At 52.1% G+C, this 16,752-nt stretch overlaps 1 protein-coding gene across 1 annotated transcript; it reads right to left on the bottom strand.

Moving 5' to 3' along the window:
* Positions 1–1,832: 1,832 nt before the first annotated feature.
* On the bottom strand, positions 1,833–2,747 carry LOC136000696 (olfactory receptor 14J1-like). The gene has a single exon (XM_065654629.1). The coding sequence runs from the start codon at positions 2,745–2,747 to the stop codon at positions 1,833–1,835; it is 915 nt and encodes a 304-aa protein (XP_065510701.1).
* Between the last annotated feature and the right edge of the window lie 14,005 nt (positions 2,748–16,752).

Consider the following 16,752-nt stretch of genomic DNA (forward strand, 5'->3'; position numbering starts at 1 on the left):
GAGCAGGTTGGCTGCAGGACCATGGGGTGACTCCACACTGGTTGTGCTGCTCAGTGAGGGACACAGATGCAACTGGATGGGCTGCATGGTCACTGAGCTCTTTCCTGGGGGTCTAAAGCTCTGGAATGGGTTCAGAGCATTTCTTGGGACTCATTGGGTTTTCCGCTCATTTCGGTTCAGCAATCCCTTCCTTGTCCTTCAGGTGCCTGCAGATTGGTGCAGGAAGATGCGGCCTATCCCGTTCCCAGGGACAGAGGTAGGCTGACCAGCCCGTAATTCTTCAAATTGTCCTTCCTGCCCTTCTTGAAGGTGGGTTTGACATCTTCCTTTCCCAAGGAACTCAGAACTTCTCTGATTCTGCTGTCACTTTTGAAAGCACAATCAAGAATCATGGGCAAGGGTGATGTAGCAGACAGGAGCACTTGCAATGAGCCTGTCCCAGCAGCTGAGATGAATCTCACTGGGCCACTGAGGTTTATTCCTGGAGTCACACACAGAAATGCCAGGGTTCAAACAGGCATCCGTGTCGGAGCTGGTCTCAGGACTCCTTATGCACCCAGGGATGTTCAGAGACAGTCTGTCCCTTATACTCGCAGAGGCAGGAGTCACAGTGGGTCTCTGGCCTCCTGTAGCCAGTAGGGATGGGAGACACCTCAGCCCTGTGGTGTGTCACCCTGCTCTGCACTCATCTGAGATGTCCCACATCATGAGGAATGGACACGGGGATCTCAGTTCAAGGAAGAAGATCCCAGTGGGTGGTTTCCCATGGGCTGTTACTCTCAATGTGAAGTGACCTCGAGACAATGTCTGTCCCACAGACATTCATGGAACCCCCAGGAACAGCTGATGGTGTTTGTGCTCACTCGGGTTCATCTCACCTCTCATACATGATGTGCATGCTCACATCTCATATGAACAATGCAAACATGGACGTCTGACCTCCTCATTCAGTGTCCATCCATGGAGGGAAGAACAACCTCTGTGGGTGAGGGACCAGTGCTGGAAATCCTGGTTGTGAGGGGCCAGTGCATGATGATGCCCCGGGGCCCCATCCTCAGGGTGTCCAGTGCACAGGGGCACAGCCCAGCCCCTGCTCTGCTGGTCCTGCAGGTCTCTGGCAGGAGGCCTGGCTGTGAGAGGACACTGCTGTGTGCCCAGCCCTGCACACGCACACTGTGCAGCTGTACCCTGCTGTTTGCGTCTGTGGCCACTTTCGTGGCCAAGTTTTTGAGAGAAGCTTTGTAAAAAGACCTAAACCTTGAGGGCCTGCCCATAGGAGATCACGTTTCTTTCTGGAAAGGCTGTTGTGAGGCCAGCTCTGTCACAGCAGTGCCCATTGCCTGTCCCTGCCTGCGCTCACAGGACTCACACACAGCAGGATGGTGACCAGGCTGCCAGAGCACTCAGGCCTTGCACCAACACAAGGGATGAGAAGGGGAGTGTGAGAGTGGAAGGAGAACAGCTCTGGAAGGCCAAGCGCTGGTGCTCCCTGGCAGTGCTGCCAGGCTGGACTCTTTTCCCCTCCTCCCATGTACACAAGAGCTGTCCCTGCAGCTCCAAACAGGCCTTGCAGGAAGGATATATATTGAAAAACAAGTCACTACAGGATGCTTTATTTTGTTTAAATACACACAGATCATGGCTCCTCATTTACACAGCCAGGGGTTATAAAAGAAAAGCAGACAGTGAATTAGAAAGGGGATGAAAATGTTATCACAATTTAAAAAAAGGCTAATAACAAGAGAAAATACAGATGAGAGGCTGGACCTGTAACCAATTACATTAAAACTGCTGTGTAGAAGGAGATGAGCGGTTTATTGCTTCAGAAAACACTAAGATATGAGTTTCCACAGGGCATCCTTGAGCTCCTGGTTCCTCATGCTGTAGATGAGGGGGTTCAGTGCTGGAGGCACCACTGAGTACAGAACAGACACCACCAGGTCCAGGGATGGGGAGGAGATGGAGGGGGCCTTCAGGTAGGAAAACAAGGCAGTGGTGACATAGAGGGAGACCACGGCCAGGTGAGGGAGGCACGTGGCAAAGGCTTTGTGCCGTCCCTGCTCAGAGGGGATCCTCAGCACAGCCCTGAAGATCTGCAAATAGGACAGTATGATGAACACAAAACACATAAAAACTAGACAGGCACTAACCACAATAAGCCCAAGTTCCCTGAGGGAGCTGTCTGAGCAGGAGAGCTTGAGGATCTGGGGGATTTCACAGAAGAACTGGTCCAGGGCATTGCCCTTGCACAGTGGCAGTGAAAATGTATTGGCTGTGTGCAGCAGAGCATGGAGAAACCCAGTGGCCCAGGCAGCTGCTGCCATGTGGACACAAGCTCTGCTGTCCAGGAGGGTCCCGTAGTGCAGGGGTTTGCAGATGGCAACGTAGCGGTCGTAGGACATGATGGTCAGAAGAGAATACTCTGCACTAATCAAGAAACCTACAAAGAAGACTTGGGCAGCACATCCTGCAAAGGAAATCAGCCTGGTATCCCACAGAGAGTTTGCCATGGATTTGGGGACAGTGATGGAGATGGAGCCCAGGTCGAGGAGGGCGAGGTTGAGCAGGAAGAAGTACATGGGGGTGTGGAGGTGCTGGTCACAGGCTATGGTGGTGATGATGAGGCCGTTGCCCAGGAGGGCAGCCAGGTAGATGCCCAGGAAGAGCCAGAAGTGCAAGAGCTGCAGCTCCCGTGTGTCTGTGAACGCCAGGAGGAGGAACTGGGTGATGGAGCTGCTGTTGGACATTTGCTGCCTGTGGGCATGAGGACCTGTGCAAGGAGGAAAAGACAGTGACGGTTTAGATGAGAAAAACCAAAACCATTTCCCACAGACCCTCCCACAAAGAGACTCTTTTCTTTTTCCAGGAGAACGTCCTGGCTGGAGCCCTCGTCGGTGCTTGATGAGTGTGCAATGAAGAGCAGGGTCTCTGCCCAGGGGCTCTTGAGGAGTCAGCCTGACCCTGTGTGATGGGTGGGGCCGGGGCCAGTCCTGGGGTTCAGCTTTGTCAGATTGAACCGCTCCTGCTGCAGAAGGGACTGTCAGCATCTGTACCCACAGGGCTGAGAAACTGAGTTTGAGAGGTTTGGTGTTTCTACAGCTCTGTGTCCCCTCCTACCCCGGGGAGTGTTCTCGGGTGCCAGAAACCCTCAGCATTTCTGCTGCACTCAGGGAGAACAGAGCGAGTCCTGCGAGACCAGAGGATGCCTGTGGGTCAGTGCAGAGTGAGGGCAGCTGCTCTGTCCCTCTGTCTTGCTCCAGCTGCCCTGGGCTGGCACCTTTCTGAGATGGAGGCTGATCACACTGCCATGTTACCCTGAAAAGCCACCAGGACTGCTGAGAGCAGAGGGATCCACCTCAGACCATGACATGTCTCACGCTTTCGTCAGGTCTCAGCACCCCACTTCTATCCCAGGACACACACGGCTCATTTCACAAACCAAAGAGCATTTCTTCCATCATAGCATCTCTGCACTTCTGCATGAGTAATTCAGATAATGCTAACGTGCTATAGGACAGGTTTGCATCCTGGAGGGAAGCTCACAGCTTGGAAAAAAAACACTCAAGGAGACAGCCAACAGTCCTAATGATGGCATTTGAATCAGGGAGACTCAGCTCATTCCCCAGCCCCACAGACTGCATTGCCCACAGCCCCACAGCTCAGAGGAAAGCTGGGACACGTGTTCCCATGGACACAGCTGCAGGAAAGGACCCACAAGATCAGGCTGTGACTGTGCAGCTGAAACTCCCATCCCCAGAGAGCCTGACAGCAAGAACCAGATCACACCAACAGTGACCCAGAGCAGTGGAGCAAGAAGGAAACTGCGGTGAGGGTGGGTGTGAGAGAGGCCAGGGCAGAGGCAGCCGGGCACTCCGACAGCGTCACCCTTCCCCAGCTGTGCAGCCACCTCCCACACACCAGCATTGCCGGGCAGCTGCTCTCAGCCCCTGTGCTCTGCAGAGGGAACTGGAGCTCTGGCTGCACAGGAGCTGCTTCATGCCTTGGAGCCCCCGGCCCTGAGGGCAGAGGCTTTGCTGGGTGGGAGAGGAGGCGAGGGGGCTGCTCACAGGAGGGATCTGCTCTCCCTCCCATAACAATTCTGGGTTTAGTTTCCTCACCTTTCTGATCATTTCCCTGCTGTGTGGAGACTCTCCTCCTGGGAGGTGTTTCCCTGTCCATGTCTCTTCCCTGTCAGCACTCAGACCCCATCCCACCCTCTGTGCCCTCACCCTGGCCCTACAGATCCTGCCTGTTCACAGGGCACTGCCTGGGGGCATCTTCCTGTTTGCAGGTTGGAAAACAGGACAGGTCAGACTAAGGCTGACGGGTTCAGCAGATGTGATGCTGGTGCTGTGCACAGGCAGAGCAGCGGCTGAAGGGATGTTATGAGGCTTCTGGCAGACATACCGATCACTTAAAGTTGCAGTACAGGAGTCTCAGTGACTTTTTTAAGCAGGAGGGCTCATTTTCCTTTTCTCTTTTCCTGTACCCCTCACCGCTTCAGATAGGAAACTGAAAAGAAAGGCTCAGGAAAGCTCCCTATCTGTCTGGTAATCCTTGCATTGATCTTCTGCTTGAGGCATCCACTTGGAAAAATCCTGGGGGTGATCTGGAGCTGTGAGCCCCCACGGCACCGTGGGGATCTCCCGGGGCAGGCTGAGCGCTCACCCTGGCAGGCGGCAGAGTCCCTGCCCCCGCACAGCCCTGGGGTGCAGGGACCCTGCTCTGCAGGACAGCCCTGGCCACCCCTGGGTGCTCACCCAGCTACACAGCTGTTCAAAATTGCCTGACAAGAGCCCCCTCCTTACAGATCCCTCAAGCTGTGCCTGTGCTAACTTGAGGAGATGCCTCCAGGAGCTACAGCTGCATTGCCCTGCACCCAGAGACTTACCATGGCAAGGGCTGCAAAGATTTCTCCTCCAGTGAGCTCTCAGTCATCCTCCCCATCCTGACCACCTTTCATCTCTCTCTGCCTTGCTCGTCTCCCTGAGATCCCCAGGCAGAGCCCTCAGCCCTGCTGCGCTTTGCAGAGGAGCTGCTCCTGGGCAGAGCTGTCTCTCTGCAGCGCTGCCGCTTGCCATGAGCTCCCTGTGTCCCAGGAGCCCAGCCCAGCTCAGCAGCACAGGAGCAGCCCAAGGCGCTTTAATGACCCCTCTGGTGGGTTTGGTGCTGAGGCTATGAACTTCAGACCCTGGAGGAAGTTGAAGAAACCTCTCAAGAAGTCAAAAGTCAGATTCAAACTCCAAAGTTTCTTGTAATGTTAATGGGTCCCACTGAGGAACACTACTGAGGAACTGACCCCAGGGTCTGGTTAGAGAAGAAAACTGGAGGTTGAGATGGCAGGTCAGGACAAGCAAGGTGAAGTTCTCTCTGATGATCAGTACACCTGGATGTGTTTCATTAATCAAAGGGCCAAGCCCTGACCCCCAGCCCTGGGAAGGCAGATCCTGTCCCTCCCACGTTGCCCAGGGCCCTTCCTGGGACAGTGTGATGTGGGGCTGTGCAAGGCCAAGGGCAGGACTATGGTCCCACACCTCCCAGGTTCCTGGCTGGGGACAAGGAGGCCATGAGGCCCCTGCGCTGTAAGGACAAGGTGTCTCCTCACAGGCATCAGAGCTGGAGACAACAGCCACAGCCAAGAGGAGAAGGGGCTCATGTCTGTTGGGCGCTTTAAACCTCTTTACATCCCTTGATCATCTCCACGGCAGCATGTCCTATGCTGTGGCATCTCCTGCACCTCTTTCCCTGCAGGCTGGAGACATCCCCCCTGCTGCCCCACCTTGCTCTTGTCTGAGCATCTTCCTTCCTTTGCTGATCTCTCTCCATCCTCCCCAGCTGTTCCTTGAAGCACAAAGCCTTGGGCTGATGCAGACTCCCTCTGGGTGACCTGCTCCACCATAGCACTGCCCTTCCACTCACATTCCTTGCTGCTCATGTCCAGCCTGGACCTCCCCAGCTGCACTTTGTGCCATTATTTCTTTCTCATGCGCTTTCCCACTATGAAGAAAACCTCCACCATCTCTGAAACCACCCTTCCGGCACTCTCAGGCTACTCCTACACTGCTGCAGCCTCCCCAGCGCTGCTGGGCCAGAGCAGCCCAGGTCCCTCAGCATCCCACACCATGTGCACAAAGTCCTGAACCCTGCCTTGGCACAGCCCTGCACTCTCCAGTTCCTCCCTGCTTCTCCAAACTGGGAGCCGCACACTGGCACACACCTGTGTGTGTGGGGTCACACCAGTGCTGAACCGAATGGGATGAGAACTCCAGGTGTCTGGGTCCCCACGCTCCTCCTCATGCAGCCCCGTGTGCAGCTGCCTTGTTCATGGTGAGCGTGCAGCACGGGCTTGTGTGGCGGCCCTTGTAGCGCCCAGGCCCTTCTCCTCAGGGTCCCTGCTCAGCGTGTCAGGTCCTGCTCTCTCCTGATGGATGGGGTTATTCTCCTGCCCCGGTACAGGACTGGCCACTTCTCCTTTTAAAACTTCAGAGCTTTCTGATTGCAAAACCAAGCTTTTCGCCAGGTCTGGACTCTCCTGGACTGAAGCTCCATTTGCTCAGCTATTAATATTTGCATGCAGATGGCTTATCCTGATGAGGTTGTCCCTCCTAAGAAAACAGCATGAGGAGTTACAGGGCGCTACAAATAGCCCCTCCTGGAGAAAGTGTGGGATCTTGGGGGTCTGGTACTCATAATTCCCGAGGTCTGGATTTAGAGGGAATTTTCCCTTCATGTGGGGGAACATCAGGAAGGTGTGGAGCTCTGCCTGGGGACAGACAATGTCAGCTGGAGGTTGAGGACTCAGCGTGAGAGGGCAGAACCACATGGGCAATGTTGTGGTGGGTGGACATCAGCTGCTGACTCACTGATGAGGAAGAGGAATTAGATGAGGCCTCCTTCAGACAAATGAAAGAAGCCTCATGTTTCCAGGGCTGTGTCCTCATGGCAGACCTAAGATATCCCAATATCCGCAAGGTACCAGCCATGCAGGAGGGTTTTGGAGCTCATGGACAACATCTTCCTGACACGGGTGGCTGAGGAGTCAGTGAGGTGAGGTGCCCTGTGGGACTTCACACTTACAAACCAGAAAGGGATGGTCAGGGATGGAACAGTCAGGGCTGGGAAAGTAGAGTTGAGGCTCCTGGGAGATGATAACAAGGCAAAGAGCAGGATTTCAGGAGAGCAGGCTTTGGCCTGCTGAAGGACCTACTTGGGTCCTATGGGATATGACCTTGGTGTTTGCAGTGATTTTTCTCTCACATTTCCTCCCTGCTCTCTCCCACCTGCTGTTGTGCAGCATTTTTTACCCTTTCTCAAATACAATATCACAGAGGTGCTGCCAGCATCCCTGAGTGGCTCAGTCTGGGCAAGGAGTGGGTCCATCTTGGAGCCAGCTGAAATTGGCTCTGCCTGATGCCGGTCAAACTCCTGTTGTCTTCTCAGAGAGGTGACAACTGTAGCACGCCCACACTCATCCCCAGTTACAAGACTTTGCCATGTAAACCCAGTAGACGGTGACAATGTGTTGGATGTTACAAACTACTTGATCATGGAGAAGAAATGGAAAAGATCTTCTGTCAGCAACCTGAGGAAGTCACCAGTAAATGAGCAGGTTCCTATAGGGAACTGTAATTGCCCTGGCATTCACTGGCCAGGCAAAGCAGTGGGTATCAACAGTCCAGAAGATCTTGGGCCAACTGCTTAACATGGCTGCCTGGTGGGACAACAAGGGTGATGCTCACCTGGATCTGGAACTGGGAAACAAAGAAGAGCTGGTGAGGGATGTGAACATCAGTGTCCACCTTGGCTGTGGTGACCAGGCAACAGTGGGATTCCAGGCACCAGAGGGGAGGGAGGAAGGCCAGCAGCAGAGCGCAGGCTGGTGGGCTCCAGAGGAGAAGACTTTGACATACTGAGGGACAGCAGCCAATAGAGGTGGTGACATGGAAGTCTGTCTGATGGGTGAAGGAACTCAGGAAATCTGAGAAACCTTGCAGGACAGCCTTGTGCTCCAGAGGAGTGTGATTCCTCTTGAGCTGTCCTGGCCTGTCTCCTCACTCAAGTGGCGCATCAGGCACCCACTTTCCTACACATATTGTTTTGTCTTCATCAGAAAATGCTCCAGATCAATAAGATACCACCTCTTTGGGAAACGAGGAGGAGGGAGAGGGGCAAAGACAGTAGAAGAAATACTGATTTATTCTTCTTTATTATGGAAATGCTCTCTATTTGGCTATTCCTGAAATCTCCCTAGTCATCCAGACCAGACTTGAAGCCTTTAGGAAAAGGATGCACAGAGCCTTGGCTTGTAAGGGCATTTTGGATGTTAATGAGCCCTCTGCTGCCGTGATCCTGAACTGCAGCTGCTGAAAGAAGGAACAAACCTCTGATGAAGTGAAAGGCAGAAGTGGAACTCCAGTTTCTGAGGGTGCTTGGGACCCCATGAAGGGCCAGCACTGACGCAGCTGTGAAGGAAACAACCAGTCGAGGTCCCTGTCCCTGGAGGCTCGTGAAGCAAAGACTTGGAGACACTGGTTACGGGTGGTGAGGGCAATGTGGAGGTGACTCTGATGCCCTGTCAGCCCTTGATGCTTGTTTATCACCAGAATGGCCGAGACTTGACCCCTGGGACCTGGTAGATTTTTCTCAAATGTTTTTCAAGGCTTTTCGTGGGGTCAGTGTGAGTGTTTTGTGTTTTGGGGGTGGGTTTTATGTCAAGTGCTGTTGCTTTAGCTGCAAGGCTCTGGTTTTCTGTGGAGTTGGAAATGCCTGTGAGTTCTTCACAACTCATCAATCTTCTTTTATATGGCAATGGTCACCAATCACCTCAATGTCCCAGTCTCAAACTTGCTTGAATCCTCTATTTGGATCCATATCCCATCACTCCAGGATGTTCATGCATCCACCAGGTTCATGGATATTTCCTGAGGTCCATCCAGGACTGGGCGGTGTAAGAGAGGAGCAGAGCAGGGTCAGCTCATGGGCCATGCCTGAGCACAGCCACCCCAGCAGCAGCCATTCCCCATCTCCCAGGCACAGCCATGCCCACAAGATGGAAATGTCACAGAATCACAGAATCACAGAATGTCAGGGATTGGAAGGGACCTCGAAAGATCATCTAGTCCAATCCCCCTGCCAGAGCAGGAACCCCTAGGTGAGGTTACACAGGAAGGCGTCCAGGCGGGTTTTGAATGTCTCCAGAGAAGGAGAATCCACAACCCCCCTGGGCAGCCTGTTCCAGTGTTCTGTCACCCTCACTGAGAAGAAGTTTCTTCTCACATTTAAGTGGAACCTCTTGTGTTCCAGCTTGAACCCATTACCCCTTGTCTTACTGTTGGTTTTCACCGAGAAGAGCCTGGCTCCATCCTCGTGACACCCACCCTTTATATATTTATAAACATTAATGAGGTCACCCCTCAGTCTCCTCTTCTCCAAGCTAAAGAGACCCAGCTCCCTCAGCCTTTCCTCATAAGGGAGATGCTCCACTCCCTTCATCATCTTTGTGGCCCTGCGCTGGACTCTCTCCAGCAGTTCCCTGTCCTTCTTGAACTGAGGGGCCCAGAACTGGACACAATATTCCAGATGAGGTCTCACCAGGGCGGAGTAGAGGGGAAGGAGAACCTCTCTCAACCTACTAACCACCCCCCTTCTTATACACCCCAGGATGCCATTGGCCTTCTTGGCCACAAGGGCACAGTGCTGGCTCATGGTCATCCTGCTGTCCACCAGGACCCCCAGGTCCCTTTCCCCTACACTGCTCTCTAGTAGGTCATTCCCCAACCTGTACTGGAACCTGGGGTTGTTCCTGCCCAGATGCAAGACTCTACATTTCCCCTTGTTATATTTCATTAAATTTTTCCCCGCCCAACTCTCTAGCCTGTCCAGATCTCGCTGGATGGCAGCACAGCGTTCTGGCGTGTCAGCCACTCCTCCCAGCTTGGTGTCATCAGCAAACTTACTGATAGTACACTCAATTCCCTCATCCAAGTCATTGATGAATATATTGAACAGTATTGGTCCCAGAACTGACCCTTGAGGCACTCCACTAGATACAGGCCTCCAACCAGACTCCGCCCCATTGATCACAACTCTCTGGCTTCTCTCCTTCAGCCAGTTTGCAGTCCACCTCACTACCCGATCATCCAGTCCACACTTCCTCAGTTTTGCCGTGAGGATGCTGTGGGAGACGGTGTCAAATGCTTTGCTGAAGTCAAGGTAGACCACATCCACTGCTCTGCCATCGTCAATCCACCTTGTTACGTCTTCATAAAAGGCTATGAGGTTGGTCAAACACGACTTCCCCTTGGTGAAGCCATGTTGACTGTCCCTGATGACCCTCTTATCCTTGATATGTCTTAAGATGGCACCAAGGATAAGGTGTTCCATCACTTTCCCAGGGATGGAGGTGAGGTTGACCGGTCTATAGTTGCCCGGGTCCTCCTTCTTGCCCTTTTTGAAGACCGGAGTGACATTTGCTTTCCTCCAGTCCTCAGGCACCTCTCCTGTTTCCCAAGACTTGGCAAAGATGATGGAGAGCGGTCCAGCAATGACTTCAGCCAGCTCCCTCAGCACCCGCGGGTGCATCCCATCTGGACCCATGGATTTATGGATGTCCAGATTGCTTAATTGCTCCCTAACCCAGTCCTCATCAACTGAGGCAGACTCCTCCATTGCCCTGCCTTCCTCTGGGGCCTCAGGGGTACGGGGCTCCTCAGGACAGCCTCCGGCAGAGTAGACAGAGACAAAGAAGGCATTCAGTAATTCTGCCTTCTCTGTATCTTCTGTCACCAGGGCACCCACCCCGTTCATCAGTGGGCCTACATTGCCTCTGGTGTTAGTTTTATCTGCCATGTATGGCACCAAACATGTATCTGCCATGTCACTGCCATATATGATTAGCCCAAGAGAGGCCTTTCTTCCTTCCTTCCATATTCCCAGGAAAGTCTTGCTCCTATTCCTCCTCCACCTGCAGACAACAACTGCTTTCCATTCCTGGGCTCAGCCATGGCTGTAAGGGTTCACTAAACCATCAGCCATCTCATTGCTTCTCCCTGACATGCCCTGACCCTCTCCCACACCTACACATGGCCAATCTCTGCTGCTCAGGGCCTCCCGCTCTTCAGAAGAGGCCTTGAGCTCTTTGGTTCTTCCTGGTGCTTATTATAAACTTCCTCGCTCTCCCCAGAGTTCATGGTGAGCTCTCTTGTCCATAACAGCCCCTTTATGACCATGGCTTACTAAATGGGTGTCTTTTTATGATCATTTGTGCAGAAAGGGTAGTCACAGGAAGCACCCAATATGTCAAAACTGATGCTGAGTGAACTGCCATGAAGACCTGATGAGTTACCCCTGTGTCTCTCCTGGAAGGAGTCTGTCCCGAGAAGGGGATCCAGCTTCTGCCACTCTCTGCAGAGGCACATGAGCAGTGTCCGTGCACCTGGGGACACAAAGGGTGACTTTTGCCAAACCAGCCTTCATCTGAACCACTTAGATGTGTACTTGTGGATGAGGTATGGTCTTATAGTGCAAATACCTATTTAATTGTCATTGGAGGGGCTACCACAGACGCAGAGTACTATATTACAGATCTTTAAATGTAAGCATGTTAAACTTTTTTTTTTTTCTTTAAAAACTGACATTCCTAGACAAAGTACACAAACACTTGAAGGATTATTCACGCCTTTTACACGTGACTATCCACAGAAGGCCCACCAACTTTGCATCTCAAGAAACTGGATGGGAGAGTTGAAGGGAAGGATGGTTTGGGCTCTGTCCTGGGACCTGGGAAACTGAAACGTGCTCCCATCCCCCCAGCACCCTGCTCTCCTCAGTGAGGGGTGTGAGACATTCTGCCAGCGAGGTCTGAACTCACAGGCATGACAAGTATTTTATGTCTAACTGCAGTCAATGGTGTCCCGCCAGCTAAAGATTTGAGCTTCCGTCCCTGGAATTATTTAAAAGATGTGGAGATGTGGCACTTAGGGATATGGTTTAGTGGTGGCCTTGGCAGTGTTTGATTTATGGTTGGACTCCATGTTCTTAAGGGTCTTTTCCAGCCTAAATGATTCTATGATGCCATGATTCTATGATTTGGGGTGAAACCATTTCAATTCCCATCACCTCCAACTCCCCTTGAGTGCAGCTGTTGCTTTGCACAGCTCTCCTGGCTATCCAGGCAGGTTGGGCACTGGTTTGGTGCCTACATTGGAAGTTTTACCCTTCCTGGGGTAAAAGACTGTTGAGGAAAGACTGTTGTAGAGATTTGGGTCACAGGGGTTTGAAGCAATCCTTCCAAAATCTGAGCAGGCTGAGCTTTGGAGCCCAGGAAAAATTGAGATGCTCTGAAGGATGTTTTAGAACAGTGGTACTACCACTAATAACAGTAACAGGGAACTCCTTATTCTCACTGATGATGATGATTAACTAAAAGTCTTTAGTTTCATTCCTAACAGTCATTCTTGCTTTTCAAAACATCTACTACACCTCAGTAGTTGTCTTGAGAGAAGTTCTTAAAACAATGCTTTTTCTCTCTTTTTTTTTTTTCTATTGTATAAAGAGTATACCTCTTGGACAGAATTACCCCCAAATCATGCTTCTTTCATAACTTTTCTCCTTTTTTTTCCCTGGTGTGAGGTGGAGGTGGCATAGGAGAATAGTTTCTTTTTGAGACAAAGAAGGCCAAGGAACAGATCCCAGGTCAGCAAAAAGGCACAAAGGAAGCCAGAATCTTTATGTAGTGTGCACTGACACAACACTGTTACCTGCATTTCCATTCTCAAAAGTCCCAACTGTGCAGCAGACTCTGGACTTCTGAGCTCCTTCATCTGCCCTGTGTGACACCATGTAAAATGGAACTACCCCAGCCAAATGGCTGGTTTTGATTCTCTTCACAGCCTGAAGTACCACATGGCTTAGGAGACAAGACAGGATGCACAAAAAAACCTCACATACTCTTCACTTAAAGTTCAGGTGTTCAATGGCATCTCAGGAGACAAGACATGCTGATTCCTGGGTTCAAGGAGCTTGTCAAGTGCTTCGTCATCATTTCTGTAATGGTGGCTTTGATATCTGTCTGATGTACAGGCTCTGTACATGGATGCTGACACCTCTCGAGCAACCTGCTCTGAAAGGGTTAACAAGTTGGGCATGAGTATAGCAAAAAAGAAGAACTTGGGTTTGGGCAAATGAAAAGAGTGCAGAAGTTGTTGTCAGGCCTGTTTGGGTACTTTTAAAGCAGCCCTGCACCTCATGTGATGTATTTCTGTGATCAGACGGAACCTGAGAGATTTCTCTAAATTGAAAATATGAGGAGGAAGGAAGGACAGCATCATTCAGGCTGGATGGGATCTCAGGAGGTGTCTTGACCAACCTCCTGCTCAAAGCAGGGTCAGACCAGATTACTCAGGGTTTTATCCTACCTTATACAGAAGAATACTGCACGGGATGATGCTGAATGCCTTGCTGACTTCAGGTAACGGACCATCAATGTTCTCCCCGCATCCAGCAACACAGTCCTTTCCTCACAGAAAGCAAAGAGGATGGACAGGGACAACCTGCCCTGGGTAACCCCTGTCACCTTCTCTTTCAGACACCCAGAAATGGGGTCAGGGTGGACATGCTCTGGGACACAGCCTTTAGTTACCCTGCTCACTGTCCTGGTTTTATCAGAAACAAGTTACTCTTTTAGTGAATTTCCCTGTCATCTAAAGTCTTCTTACTAACTGCAGTTTTCCTGAAAGTTAGATACATGTTTTGGTAGACATAGCAATGGAATGCAAGGTCATTGATAATGATGCATCTCGCGAGATGTGCAAGCAGGAGGTGAACTGAAAATTGACCAACTAAAGTATTCAATCCCATTAACGTCATACTTCATATAAAAGTGGGGGATCACGAGGATCTCGTCCCTGTTTTCCTTATGGCCAGCATTGGGAGAGGACCTTGCGAGTTGTCCCTGCAAACTGAGGGCTAGTGACAGACTGAATCCAGTTCCGGTTGGCTGCAGTGTCCAGCCCAGGACTTTGGGTGCCGGCCCCACATCTGCCAGAGCAGTTGCCGGGACTTTCAAGATTGGTTTTGTATATTTTGTATTATTTTCTCTATTTCATATTAGTAGCATTAGTAAAACATTTTTAATTTTTCCAACTCTCTTGCCTCTGTCCTTCTTCCTCCTCCCAATTGCCTGTCCTTAGTGGGATGAGGGGAGAGGGAGGGGCTGAAGGGGGAAGGGGTGGAAGAGGGAGTTAACAATACATCTGCCACGGTTTTATTTTCACCCCGCAAGCAAACCACAGCACTCAACCACTGGCCATTTTGAAAAGTGCACACGATGTGTGAGAGCTGCCAGTGGTCAGGGAGTCCCCCCAGTCTCCATGAGCTTTCCAAGAAGGTGGAGAGTGGCCTCCCTGTGACATGGTCCTGCTGTTTCAGCTCCTGGGATGCTGCCCCTCCTGTCCCATAGACTGGTCAGGATTGTGTTAGTTCCAGTGACCCTGACTTGATCCCCATCCACTGCTGGTTGTTCTCCAGATTCCTGCCTCAAGTCACAGAGGCCTGGGAGACCTTTCTGGTGAAGATGGAGGACCAGAGACACAGAGAATATCACTTCTCTCCCTTATTAAATTAATCCGTACCCACACGGTGTCTTTGTTTCTCCTTTAACTCTTCCTGCAGTAGTAACAGCTCATTAGGGTGCCCTTGAATTGCCTTACAGGTCTAGACTGAATTTTGCTCTGGCCTGCTGCTGTGCTTGGAGGCTGCTGTCCTTGAAGACCAGATGAACTAACTTCTGCCACCCTGCCTTGGCAGTTTATTCCATCCGTGTCACAGCTCTGTCTGCACCACTGACAGCTCCAGCTCAGCCAGTCAGGTCCCTGGCTGAGGACATTGCCTCACATCTGGGCTGAACCACCCCAGCTGTGGCACCAGGAAACCTCTGAGTTGCCCCGTGGAAACCTGGTACCAAGTGTCCAAGATCCCATGTGTGCAAAGGCTTTGCTTCAGAGCACAGACGTGACGTGGCCAAAAGATTGCTGGATATCTCTCTAGACCTATGAGTATAAAACCAAAATATAATGCCTAAATTCATTCAGGTGAACATATTCCTCCCCCAGTTTTTAGAAATTAGATCCTTTCCTGTAACGTTCTTTTTGTCCTGCCTAATGATGAGAGAAGAAAAGATGATCCTCATACCAATTTACTTGTTAATACAAAGAACACAATGCTGGCAAGAAGTGTCACTGCTGAAGAGAGAGAATCGACATCACTGATTACTTGAGGTTGTTTCAAAGGAAGTGACCCTGGAGCCGCAGGGACAGCTGGAGGGAGCCCAGAGGGGACAGAGGAAGGGACATCATGGGCTGCTCCTGTGCTGCTGAGCTGGGCTGGGCTCCTGGGACACAGGGAGCTCATGGCAAGCGGCAGCGCTGCAGAGAGACAGCTCTGCCCAGGAGCAGCTCCTCTGCAAAGCGCAGCAGGGCTGAGGGCTCTGCCTGGGGATCTCAGGGAGATGAGCAAGGCAGAGAGAGATGAAAGTTGGTCAGGATGGGGAGGATGACTGAGAGCTCACTGGAGGAGAAATCTTTGCAGCCCTTGCCATGGTAAGTCTCTGGGTGCAGGGCAATGCAGCTGTAGCTCCTGGAGGCATCTCCTCAAGTTAGCACAGGCACAGCTTGAGGGATCAGTAAGGAGGAGGCTCTTGGCAGGCAATGTTGAACAGCTGTGAAGGTGGGTGAGCAGCCAGGGGTGCCCAGGGCTGTCCTGCAGAGCAGGGTCCCTGCACCCCAGGGCTGTGCTGGTGCAGGGACTCTGCCGCCTGCCAGGGTCAGCGCTCAGCCTGCCCGGGGAGATCCCCACGGGGCTGTGGGGAGAAGCTGTGGGGGGAAGGAGCGACCCTTATCAGGGCAGGAAAGGTGCTTGTGCTGTGGAGAGGATGCTGTGTGGGTCAGGGCTCCTCACAGCTCCAGATCACCCCCAGGATTTTTCCAAGTGGATGCCTCAAGCAGAAGATCAATGCAAGGATTACCAGAGAGATAGGGAGCTTTCCTGAGCCTGCCTTTTCAGTTTCCTATCCCAAGGGTTGCGGGGTGCAGGAAAGGAAAAAATGAAAATGAGCTCTCATGCTTAAACAAGTCACTGTGACTCCTGAACTGCAACTCCGATTAATCATCACATCTGCCAGAAGCCTCATAACATCCCTTCAGCTGCTGCTCTGCCTGTGCACAGCACCAGCATCACATTGGCTATACTCGTCAGTCTTACTCTGACCTGTCCTTTTCCCCAGTCTGCAAACAGGAAGATGCCCCCAGGCAGTGCCCTGTGAACAGGCAGGATCTGTAGGGCCAGGGTGAGGGCACAGAGGGTGGGATGGGGTCTGTGAGCACTGACAGGGAAAAGACATGGACAGGGAAACACCTCCCAGGAGGAGAATCTCCAGGCAATAGGGAAATGATCAGAAATGAGAGGAAACTAAACCTGGAATTGTTATGGGAGGGAGAACACAGAAAACTCCGTATGATCCCCGCAGTGCAGATCCCCGCTGTGAGCAGCCCCCTCGCCTCCTCTCCCACCCAGCAAAGCCTCTGCCCTCAGGGCCGGGGGCTCCAAGGCATGAAGCAGCTCCTGTGCAGCCAGAGCTCCAGTTCCCTCTGCAGAGCACAGGGGCTGAGAGCAGCTGCCCGGCAATGCTGGTGTGTGGGAGGTGGCTGCACAGCTGGGGAAGGGTGACGCTGTCTGAGTGCCCGGCTGCCTCTGCCC

This window comes from Caloenas nicobarica, chromosome 34 (genome assembly GCF_036013445.1).
Source record: "Caloenas nicobarica isolate bCalNic1 chromosome 34, bCalNic1.hap1, whole genome shotgun sequence".
In the NCBI taxonomy this organism is placed as follows: domain Eukaryota; kingdom Metazoa; phylum Chordata; class Aves; order Columbiformes; family Columbidae; genus Caloenas; species Caloenas nicobarica.